The 12,580-nt window shown below is 39.9% G+C and overlaps 1 protein-coding gene across 2 annotated transcripts in view; it reads left to right on the top strand.

The window, feature by feature from the left end:
• The first annotated feature begins 418 nt into the window (after nucleotides 1-418).
• Nucleotides 419-12,580, top strand: part of MAGI3 (membrane associated guanylate kinase, WW and PDZ domain containing 3) — a 247,806-nt gene continuing 235,644 nt past the window's right edge. For both annotated transcript variants that reach the window (XM_068963940.1, XM_068963941.1), the window contains exon 1: nucleotides 419-734. In XM_068963940.1, coding sequence (XP_068820041.1) covers nucleotides 419-734 — 316 coding nt within the window. The remainder of the gene's footprint in view (nucleotides 735-12,580) is intronic.

The following is a 12,580-nucleotide window of genomic DNA, read 5'->3' as shown; positions in this document are numbered from 1 at the left end:
CCGACGGATTTTTCCCGGTTCCGGCTCTCCCGCTTCACCTCCCCGCCCCCCTGCTTCTGCCTTTCCCGCCGCTCCCGCGCGGAGCCTGGGGGCCAGCCGTCGGCTGTGACCCCGCCCGAAACCCCTCTGGAGCCGCCTGGGGACAATCCCCTTTTCCTTTCTTCAGCCTAACCCGGGTGGCCCTCGCGGAGCCCGGTCAGACCCGGAGATCGCCGCCGGGAGAGGTGTCCGAGGGGCGTCTCGGGGTTCGGAGCGGCCCGGCCCCCAGCGGGCTGTGGTCGGCGAGGGGGACGCCAGAGCGGCGAGGCCCCCCTCGCCGGGCTGCGCGGGCCGCCCGGGGCCCCCAGACTGAGAGGGGGCCAGAGCGGCGCCCCCGCCGCCCGCGCGGGGTCTCCCCCATGGTGCAGCGGGGTTCGTGATGTCGAAGACGTTGAAGAAGAAGAAGCACTGGCTCAGCAAGGTGCAGGAGTGCGCGGTGTCCTGGGCCGGGGCCCCGGGCGACTTGGGCGCTGAGATCCGGGGAGGTGCGGAGCGTGGCGAGTTCCCCTACCTGGGGCGGCTCCGCGAGGACCCCGGCGGGGGCACCTGCTGCGTCGTCTCGGGCAAGGCGCCCAGCCCCGGGGATGTGCTGCTGGAGGTGAACGGGACGCCTGTCAGCGGGCTCACCAACCGGGACACCCTGGCTGTCATTCGCCACTTCCGCGAGCCCATCCGTCTCAAGACTGTGAAGCCAGGTACGCCGGCCCTGTCTTTCTGTTGCGGAGTGGGGGGAGTCCGGGGTGGGTGTCTGAGGAGCGGCAGCCCCACCCCACCGCTTATCATCCAGGGTAATCCTGAACCTCCAGGGTGTGCCGGACTCCCTGTCAACGGGGAGGGGTGGCGGTGCTGATTCCCATTTTGCGGGTAGGAAAACTGAGCTCTGGCTTGGGCGGGCTGCTCTGCTAGCTGTCACAGGATTGCCACCAGAAGCTGGGTTTCCTTAGTTCGTAGCTCCATCTCCCGCCGCAGTTTTTGACTAGAGGAAAACCCAGCGTTTTTCTGTTCTCCTTTGTGGACGAGGTTCTCAGGATTGTAGCATATTCTTTGGAACAGTCTTAATGCATTTTCTTATAGAGGAAAAGATCTTTATTGCTAAGGCACTTGGTGCCAAGGTTACCACCTAGTGTACCTGAGAGAGCTTAGCTGCTTCAGTGTTTCTTGTACACTAGCAACACCTCGGAGCTGACAGCCTAACTCTTGTCAGCTCAGGTGGTTCAGGTGTCTGTGTACCGATGGTGTACAATATGCGATTTGTGGCAGAATGGTGTATTTTTTCAGGGAGCTGTTGAGTAGTCTGGGTTTTGAAAGAAGGTCTAGGTGCCTTCCGGAGTAAAATCTTTTGTAAATCTTTGATTTTACGGAATTTTGTTGAAGTGGTGGGTTGCAAAGGCCCCCGTTGCCCTGGTACCTTTTATGCCACTAAAATCTGCTGCAAAGCTCGTCACGTTTATGGCATACTTGCCAGTTTCAAAGCATTGATCAGACTGCGTACAGCGTACAGTGAAATCTGATAGGAGGTAATAGCCCTCATTGTATTTGTTGTCGATAACATCGCTGGTCATTTCAGCATTGGTGGAATGTGGTTTTGTTTCCTGAGATATCTGAAGGGGAGAGAATTCTGACTGTAACGTTACTAGAAATTAAACTATTTTTTTTTTCTGAGTGTGTTCTACTGAATATGCAGTGAATCAAATTATAATGGTCTGCTTAATAATGACTTGGGATGGAAAAAATCAGCCCATCCCTACACTGCAAAACGCTGGAAAATTCTGGAGAAAAATTTAACATGTCTCCCTCACTTTTTTTTCTCAGCAGCTCACTTTGGGAATATCTTTTTAGTATTCTTTATGCTTAATGGAAACTGATGGTTTGTGGTGCAGTATCCATATGTGTGTGTATTGTGGATGTATACACACACACTCACATGTCTGTGCAATCTTAATTAAGATTTTCTTCATATGGTCTATTCCATTATGTTCATTTTAAACTTATGGGTTTATGTGAGATTCTTTTTATTGTTAATTAAAAAAACTTTGGCAGACTTTAAACATCTTACAGTTTTTTGACTTAAATTCTTAATTCAAACTTCTAGAGCCATTGGTGAAAGGTGGAGGAAAGGCTTTGGAGACTAATTCAGCCAGTCAGGCACTCTCTGTAATATGCAAGATACTGCATATACAGTATTATTGATTTAAGTGCCATTTAGTTCATATCCATGAATACTGAGAACATTTGCATCATTACTTTGTGTTTTGTTTTGATTAATTAGGGGTATATATAAAAGCATTACTTATTTTCTGAAATAGTTTAAAAAATGATTGAAGAGGAAGTTGTTATAATCTCAAGTTATTGTGATTCTTTTAGAAGACTGGGAAATTGTGTCTTCCATTGATATTAGTCTAGTCTAGTCCACATGTTATTCATTTCTCAGCCTTTATATAAAATTTATGAAAATAATTCAAAAGTTTAGAGTGTATTCAGTGATGTTAATTAACTTAAAAAAAAAATCACATACCCCAGAATGTAGTTGACATTTTTGTAGTAATAAAAATTTTCCCTCTTGCATACTGTCTTGTCTTAAATGTTTAGCCAAAGTAAAGTGTACTGGGTATAACACATTTTGTAATCACTAATGATAAAGTTCCGAACAGTATACTTATTTTTTAAAGATACACTCTCCTTCATTAATTTCTAAAGGATACCACTATATGTCATCTGAGATTAATATTCTTCTTTCTAAGCAAGTTGTTGATTCTTTTAAAAAAGAGTGGGTTTTTAAAATTTCCTTAATAGCCTTTGTTGTGTTTAGTTGCCAAGTCACGTCCGACTCTTCGCAACCCTGAGGGTTCTAGCCCATCAGGCTCCTCTGTCCATGGGATTCTCCAGGCAAGAATACTAAGTTGGTTGACATTTCCTCCTCCAGGGGATCTTCCTAACCCAGGATCGAACCCGAGTCTCCTGTGTCTCCGGCATTGGCAGATGGATTCTTTTACCACTGAGCCATCTGGGGAGCCCTAGCCTTATGTTAGGCATTGTATTAAATTGCTTTCTTAAATGGCTTTACATAAACAACATTTACTATAAAGTAGCAAGCTTTTTGTAGTTTAAGCACATGACTTTAAATGTTAGATAGAAACTAAGAACTTGAAGAGGCTATTTGTAAAACTTTGAGTGTGATTAAAGCAGCATATATATTATCTCCAGAGGAGACAAAGATCCTATCCTGTTAGGATTGAACTTGAAGTATGGAAATACAGAATAAGGGAATTTTTAAAAAATTTGGTATTCACATTGGTGTCTTTCCCCCTCCTTTTTATCTAAACTTTGTGAGAAATGTATTTTTCAATGTAATAAGGTATTTTAAAGTATATCTTGTCTCTTCGCTTGATTTATTAAATCTTATTACATTATTTATTATTAATCTTATTTGTTAACCTTATGAAACTGTGTTTCTAACATGCCATTTAGAAACTAGCACAGTGCAAGAGTGGATTCAGCCATTTCTGTAAGATGTATTATTAGTAGGGAGTGACATCATATTGTCTTCTGACAAAGTCCATGGTGGGAGAATGAGCCGGACTGTAGGCTCTGACTGACCCAGTGCTGTTTCTTTCTTGATTTCTCCTTTCATCTAGTAGGTGTTAAAGGGAGCTCAGCCAAAGCCAGAACCATCACCCAGATGACTTAACAGTGGTTTTATGGCACTGTCTGTCTTTAGCTTTGTCTTGGGTTTTATAATCTTAGTTATAAATATCCTGTTCTAATCTTTAATGGAGATTTGAAAGTAATTCTTTTAAAATATGGCTCCTAATCTGAGAGTTTTTTAAGAGAAATAGGAAATTTGTTACTGAATTCTTACTATTGATGTGGTATTTAGCATTCAGGACTCTCCTGCTCCACCTGATTCTTGGCCCAAATCGACACCTGTTTCTTAACTATGACCTTGTCATTTATTTTTCTGCAAAGAGATAACTTTTCATTTGAATTTGAACTTTGTATTTTCCTGGTAGTAGAGGAAGTTGAACTTTGAACCTCCAGTGGAATTGTTTCATGGTATTGTCCTGTGACCAGGATTAGTTTCTTTGATTTTACTTCAGAGTATATTTTTAAACAACTTCTATTCTGATTAATGATAGAAGTAGTTAATTTTATTCTAAGAAATTTCCATTTCCTAGTCTCTTATTGTGCAGAGTTTTATGGAAAGTCTGCTTCATATACCTTAGACGCATATCCCAGCGGTTGTAAATTATGCGGACTTTATTCCAGACAGTATATATTGACAGATGCAATAAATACATGAAGTCCTTGTCTACTGCGTCATCATGCACACAGGGCATGACAGCTGCCTCGTCAGTTACTATATCTGGAAATGAAAATCATGAGGAACAGTGTTTTGGTTTGTTTGAAGAAAAGCTAATTTGAAACAGATCTTATTTAATGCCAATCAAATGTAGGTAAAAGTCTTTACCACTGACTCTTTGAGACATCCAGTTTATAAGAGAATTTTGTTAAAATGAGCACATTCCTAGAAATACTTTTCTCATCGGTGAAGAAACATTACTAAATGCTTTTAAGTAAGGATGTTTATGTTATGCCAGTAGTGAATAACTCTGCCCCTTTAGTCTCTTTACTTTTGAATCTTTGTTAGTCTTTTTGGCTTAGTGGGTAATTTGGGACTTACTGTGAATTTTGTTTAGGTGGTTGTAACATTTAAAGAAGGGAAATGTGAGAGAAACTACTAGCCTCCCAAGTTCGCAAAACAAAAAAAATTTCTTGTTACTTTTTCTAAAATAATAGAAACAAGAGACTGGGCTAGGCAGCCCCTTTGTTAGGGAAAATAGCATCAAATTTTGATTAACTTTAAATTTGAAACTTTTCTGCTTTTTGAAAGCTTGGTAACAATTTTTTGGGTCTCAAGTTGGTTTTAATAATGCAAGATTTGGGTTCTGAACTCTATTCATTGGTACCTTCAATTCATATTGGGCTTATGCAGTGATAGAACAAACTCTTTAACATTTGGCTTTCACTTTTCACATGGTTTTTACTTTATGCAATTTAGGGCTAAAACTGATTTTTATGCAATGAAATTGTGTTTTATGCAACGTAATTCTGTGTTTTTCTTGTGAGATCCTGGGATTCTCTTCATAAAACCTCTTGTAAGAAACAGATTTCAGTGATTTTTTTTTCCTCCTCCTGGTCTCTAATTTATAAATATATGTACACACACACACACACACACACACACACATACACATATATACATATGGTGTGTAGATATATATGGTAAAACAAATCTCCATTCGTTCAAATATCTGACTTAAGAAGTCAGTGCATAATCTTCTTGGGTGAATAGTTTCATATAATGTCTTTACTATATAACCCTGAGAGTGAAAGTGAAGTCGCTCAGTCATGTCCAACTCTGCGATCCCATGGACTGTAGTCTACTAGGCTTCTCTGTCCATGAGATTCTCCAGGCAAGAATACTGGAGTGGGTTGCCATTTCCTTCTCCAGGGGATCTTCCTGACCCAGGGATCGAACCCCGGTCTCCTGCATTGCAGGCAGATGCTTTACCCTCGGAGCCACCAGGGAGTATTACATATAACCCTGAAGTGCTCTGTAGATTTTGTGGGCACTTAGTGTCTGGGGAGTGTATTATAGGAGAATTTCATTTTTATGAAGCACTTTAGTGTTACCTGCCAATTTAAAACTTTGCCAGTTTCAAACTCTACCAATTTCCAAGTCAGTTTCTTGTTGGTTGTGATTTGACAGAGGACAGCTGTTTGGGTATTAAATACTAGAGCTGTGTCTAATTAGTTAATTATTTTTGTTTCTCTTCTAAAATTTTTAGAAATAATCTTCTTGCAATACTACATTTCGGTAGAGAGAATGAATGCCCTTAATCTAAAACTGTTCCCAAGGGTAAGATTTTCAGTAGCTCAGAGGGTGGTGTTGTGAGAGACTTGGTTGTACGAAAGAGAGGCAAGTTGATTGCTCTTCTCCTTGAACAAATATTATTCAGAATGCTTCCTCCCAAAGTGCTTATTTTTCTTTATAAAGAGAAAAAGGAAGAGTTCTATTACTGGCACACATTCAATGCTCCTCAAGCATTTAGTGGTGAACCTACCGTGTGAGCTAGCACTGGTGATAGAAAAACATAAAAATGTAAAAATGAGTCAAAAATGGTCTCTGTCTTTAGGAAGCTTTCAAGTTATTGGCAGTGTCCTGACTCATTGGTAAGCAATACCTGTAGTAAGGATTTTACCTTTTCCACTTTTCTCCCAGTACTTAAACAAAACCCTTTAGGTAAGTTTTAGTATGAAATTTTGGTGGAAACTGGGGTTATTAATTGCCTATCCAGCATGCTGTTCTAAAAAGTGGTGTGGAGATGCATCTTAGAGGGTTTAAGTCATGACAAAAAGAGGGAAGTCAAATATAAACAAAGTTATCTTTTGCAAAGTCCTCAAATGTAAATTACCCTTAAAAGACTGCATTTATATTCTGTTTACAATGCATTTTATACTACAGTTTGTAGTTTATATTAGTGTATTTTATACCTTATGTGTGTATTATACCCGTTTTTAGGAGGAGTCTTACATGCCACTTTTCCAGCCATGCTAGAATCAGTTCCTTTATTTTGGTTGAATAACAGATGAGGTAGTTTGGTTGTATTAAAGAAGTATGTTTTACAAAAAAATATCTAGCTTTTAATTCAGAAAAATCCTTACCTGGGTGTGCATAGTGAATTATAAAAGTTAAATGTATATATATGACATGAAAGGATGGTTTCATTCTTTTTTAATGTCTTATTAGAATCCTTACCACCAGCTCTTACTTTCTGACTTGGATGGTTGGGGAGGGAGTTAGGAAGAATTTTGAACTCAGCCTGGCTTTGAAAGATGGATATGGTTTGGTTGAGTGGAATTGAGATGTTCTCAGTAGTAGGTAAGAAGCAGAAGAGGAGCAAAACACGGGACAACAGTGTTCAATACCGAAAGGTCTATGGTATAGTCCGCATCAGTAGTTTGTGTGTGTGTTGTGTTTAGTTTTTTAAGGAACCTTCATACTGTTTTCAATACCGAAAGGTCTATGGTATAGTCCGCATCAGTAGTTTGTGTGTGTGTTGTGTTTAGTTTTTTAAGGAACCTTCATACTGTTCCCCATAGTGGCTATATCAATTTATATTCTCACCAAAGTGCAAGACGCCCACTCCCAGTTTCAGACATCCTGCCATGGCCAGGGGAGCACGGACTACATTTCAAAGACCATAATTTGACTTGTGACATCTCTAAAGAATAGAGAAAGGAGATACTAAGCTCATAAGTTGTACATTGTTTTATTAACATGGGTTTCCCAGGTGGGCTCAGACGGTAAAGAATCTGCCTGAAGTATGGGAGACCCGGGTTTGATCCCTGGGCTGGGAAGATCCCCTGGAGCAGGAAATGGCTATGCACTCCAGTATTCTTGCCTGGAGAATCCCATGAACAGAGGAGCCTGGCGGGCTACGGTCCATAGCGTTGCAAAGAGTTGGACACAACTGAACGGCTAACACACACACATACTGGACATATCGTTTGAGAGACTCAGTAAGAATTATAGAGAGTTAACTTTTCTGCCATGAAATTAAAAGATGCTTACTCCTCGGAAGGAAAGTTATGACCAATATAGCATATTAAAAAGCAGAGACATTACTTTGCCAACAAAGTAATTGTCTAGTCAAGGCTATGGTTTTTCCAGTGGTCATGTATGGATGTGAGAGTTGGACTGTGAAGAAAGCTGAGCGCCGAAGAATTGATGCTTTTGAACTGTGGTGTTGGATAAGACTCTTGAGAGTCCCTTGGACTGCAAGGAGATCCAACCAGTCCATCCTAAAGGGGATCAGTCCTGGGTGTTCATTGGAGGGACTGATGTTTGAAGCTGAACCTCCAATCCTTTGGCCACCTCATGCGAAGAGTTGACTCATTGGAAGAGACTCTGATGCTGGGAGGGATTGGGGGCAGGAGGAGAAGGGGACGACAGAGGATGAGATGGCTGGATGGCATCACCGACTCGATGGACGTGAGTCTGAGTGAACTCTGGGAGTTGGTGATGGACAGGGAGGCCTCGCGTGCTGCAATTCATGGGGTCGCAAAGAGACGGACACGACTGAGTGACTGAACTGAACTGAAACTTTTCTGTTATAATTTACTTGGGCTTTAGATTTTTAATATTATGGAATGGGAAATGGAAAGATTTTGCTTCAGAGTTAATAATTAGGATCCATTCTATTTAGAGTCTTCTCTTCTTGTCTTGGGTATGAAGTATGAACAGTAACTGATCTACTTAATTAAAAATTTCTGGCATCTTAGGCCCTTTGCTCTATTTATTTTTTTGCAGAGAATTTTAAACACATAATTATTTTCCTTGCTTCAGGGAAGTTTGTGAGAGGTTACCCTGTATCTTATTCTGATTGGAAATTACGTGTGACTGTGAAAAATGGGATTTTACTATACTTGATGACATTTAACAAGTAGTTTTATGAAACGAAAATACTCTAAAAGGGAGGAAAAAATAAGCATTTATTAATAAATGCTCTATCTCTGAACTTAAATAGAACTATGTTCAACTGTCTTAGAGGAAAAAAACAAAGAAAATAACTTCTAAAAAATCCACTATAATACTGAGAGGTTATGGAGAAAAGGGAATCCTCTTACACTTTGGTGAGAATGTAAATTGATCTAGCCACTATGGGGAACAGTATGGAGGCTCCTTAAAAAACTAAAAATAGAACTGCCATATGATCCAGCAATCCCACTCCTGGGCATATACCCAGAGAAAAAAGATACCTGCACCCCAGTGTTCATTGCAGTACTGTTTACAGCAGCCAGGACATGGAAGCAACCCAAATGTCCATCAGCAGAGGAATGGATAGAGAAGACGTGGTGCATATATACAGTGGAATATTGCTTAGCCATTAAAGGGAAAGAAATTATGCCCTTTGTAGAGACATGGATGGGCCTAGAGACTATCATACAGAGTGAAGTAAATCAGAAAGAGAAAAGCAAATATTGTATATTAATGCATATATGTGGAATCTAGAAAAATGGTATAGATGATCTTATTTGCAAAGCAGAAAGAGGCACAGACATAGAGAACAAATTTATGGATATCATGGAGTGAAGGGAGGTGGTGGGATAGATTGGGAGACTGAAATTGACGCATATACACTATTGATAATGTGTATAAAATAGACAACTAAGGAGCACCTCCTGTATACCACAGGGAACTCTACTCAGTGCACTTTGGTGACCCAAATGGGAAGGAAATCCAAAAAAGACGGGCTGTATATGTATACATCTTGCTGATTCACTTTGCTGTGGAAACAGCAAAAACTAACGCACATTGTAAAATAACTATATTCTGATTAAAAAAAAAATCCACTGTAATGGAGTAGTGCTCACATTACTCTTTGGATATGGCTATCAGTTTGCAACAGATATCTTGTGGTATGTAGCTTAGATTTCTACAGAAAAGGGAAAAAGAAATTCGAATTTACGTCAGTTTCTGTATTGGTAAGGATTTTGTACTGAGAATCTTGACTGAGATTAATGTAGGCTAAGAAGAAATGTCTTGGCTTATGTGCATGAAAACCCAGGCACTGGACAGTAAGAGTTTAACTCATGTTCTCAAGGACTGTTACTTGACTCAGGTTGGATTCTTTCTGAGCTCGGCTCTGGGTAGGAGGAAATGTGGCTCTCACTTGGCTCCCCAACTCAAACAGAGTCCTTAACGCTTGTCATCTTTTTTTGTCTGGTCTCCAGTAATAAATCAGATCTCATGCTCAGACTTTGATTGGCTTTGTGCCCATCACAGACCACTTGTGGGGACAGGGCCATGAGGTAACATGATTGGTCAGGCCTGAGTGACATGGTCACTTTTGCAGTTGGGTATAGTAAGCACAGTGTGATTAATAACTAGACCGAACCCCAAGAGATAAGGGAGGGGTCGTTCCTCAAAAAGATGGATGCTCTGGGGACAGCACTGCAGGAAATGGCCTCTTTTAAAACATTCAATTTCTATTTTGAAGCCAACAGCAGTACACAGTTGTCATAAAACTCTCATTTTTAAAGACCAGATATTGGCTGTAGACCATAACTGAGGCATTGATTTTACTCAGATATTTTCCTTAAATATATCAATTTTGATGCTTTATGTAAATGCTGGCTCTTTTAAAAATTACAATGCTGATACCTTAAACATGCACAATTTAAAAGTGCTGCTTGGGTTTTTCTTACACTTTCTTTGAATTTTTTTTATACCAGATAAAATTTTCTAAATCAGTGCTGCTTGTTGTTAGGTAGCTAGAATACTTCGGAGGATCATTTCATTATGTTTGACATTGAGAAAATGATTATTAGTGCAGTTAATGCAGTTTTTAAAGCTTAATGTTGTACAATTTTGAAAATGAAATTCTAAACCAATTGCTTTCTAAGATGTTTTGCTTTTAAAATAATGGTCTTTTTAAGCATAAATTTAGATAACTATTATTGTGTTATTTCCAAGGGCTCCCTAATAATACTTTATAATCACGATCTCATAGAAGTCATACATAAAGAAGCTACTTCACTGACTCTTAAGTTTGAAACACTACTTAAAAAGTGAAATGTGAATCTGTTTAATCACCAGAAGGGTTACTAGCATTTTGTTGGATCAAGTCTGACAATCTTTGTTTTTTCCTGCCTTTACAGTAGTACTTAGAGGTGGAGGGTTGAAAGAGAGAGGCAGGTACTCTGAATATCTTTTCACACTATTTTTATATTCTAATTACTGTATTAATGTCTTCTACGTTGCCATAAAAAAATCATCCTTCACTTTATGTATGACACACACAGTAGGAGTTTGCAGTTTTGCCAAGCGTTTGGTAATTGAACCTTTAGGGAATGTTAAGTGTTAGGAGGTTATTGGTAAATATATTCACTGTGCACAGAAACAAACATTCATGGAATTGGGTGTGATTTGTCAATAAGAATCATCGCAGGGACTTTGATTTTTAGATTAGCTTGTGTCCCTCTTGGAGTATCTGTAGACTATACTTGGAAAATTACTGCTCCTACTCCAGAAGCCTGTCACAGTCAGAGTTCTCCAATATTAATTCCATATATTGATTGATTAAGTCATGAAATCTGTTAAAATAATGTAACCTTCCTCACAAAGCTATCTCTTAACCCACTTCTGTAGCTTTTGGCAAAACACTCTGTAAAGTATTACTAATTTTAGCAGTGAATGCTATTCACTAATGTCAGTATTTAAGTTAGAATGTACATGCTAATGAAACATTCGGTTCCCTTTAAACAGAGTTAGACTTGCTAACTAAGAACTTGCCTGGTGGTCCACTGGCTAAGAATCCCCACTTTCACTGCAGGGGGCGCGGGTTCGATCCCAGTTGCCACATGTGGTGCAGCCAGCTAGAGTTAACCTCCGTGTAATGTTGATGAGTGAAGTGACCCCTCAACTTCCCTTTGGTGGCGACTCAAGGTTGTCTCAGTTGGCAACCTGGCTCTTACTAGGAATATTCTAACCTGGGGACTTGTTATGATAACACTAACTGCCATTTACTGAGTAACTGTCCAATGTCAGGACATTATCTCATTTGGTTTATAAGAATGTGTATGTTGGCAGACGTATATTCCTGTAAAAAGCTCATATATTGTTATTCTCCATGAGCTGGGGGTTATCTTCTCCCTTTTACATGCGAGGATACCGAGGTTTGGAAAGATTAGCATGCAGAAGGTCACCCGGACTCAAAGGAGGACTATGAACTGACACAGTTTTTATTCCTTCTTTGCATTCCAGATAGAATAGTATTTCATTATATCTGAAAAAATCTCTCTTCCCCTTTCTCTCTTAGAAGGAAAAACCCCACAATTCTGAATTGTTTGAGTGGGTGTTAAACGTGGTAAAACTCTGGCCAAGTCCTTAAAATAAAAGCTTCATTGCTTGGTTCTGTTTCTAAACAAAGTTGTGGCAGTGCAGATTAATCTTTACAGTTCAAGTTGTTCCCAAGAATTCCTAATCAAACAGAAGGTCAGCCTTAATTCTGGCTACCTTTGTCAGAGAATATTTTCAGCAGGTGTAAGTAAAAGCCCAGATATTTTAGGATAAAATATACTTGTGAAAATCGTATACTTGATATTGGAAATGTTATCTCGTTCTCGTGTTTCCTGTTCACTCACTCTGAAATTTGCTCTCTGGGAAGGTGTGTGTTAGCACCCTTATCTGGAGGCAGGTAGCCTAGGAAATGGTCTGAGGAATGCAAGAGTGCATTTTGGAATTAGGAATTTTTAGTAAATATGCAGACTCTTAGCCAAGCTAGACAGAATTACTCATGGTATTGAAGTCAGTCTCTCTTCTTCCAGCCTCCAAGTACCGCACAGTAAGGTGGTTCCTTTGAAGAGGCAGTTAAAGCTGGCTGTGGAGTACGGGCACCTTTTATTCTTCAAGTGTTTGTTCTGTTGTTTTCTATTTGGGCTCAAAATCACTCAACTGAAAGGAACCAGAGCGATC

The sequence above is a fragment of the Capricornis sumatraensis genome, chromosome 2 (genome assembly GCF_032405125.1).
Source record: "Capricornis sumatraensis isolate serow.1 chromosome 2, serow.2, whole genome shotgun sequence".
Taxonomy (NCBI): Eukaryota; Metazoa; Chordata; class Mammalia; order Artiodactyla; family Bovidae; genus Capricornis; species Capricornis sumatraensis.
Note: the sequence above shows the minus strand (reverse complement) of the source record. Positions and strands in the feature narration are given on the sequence as shown.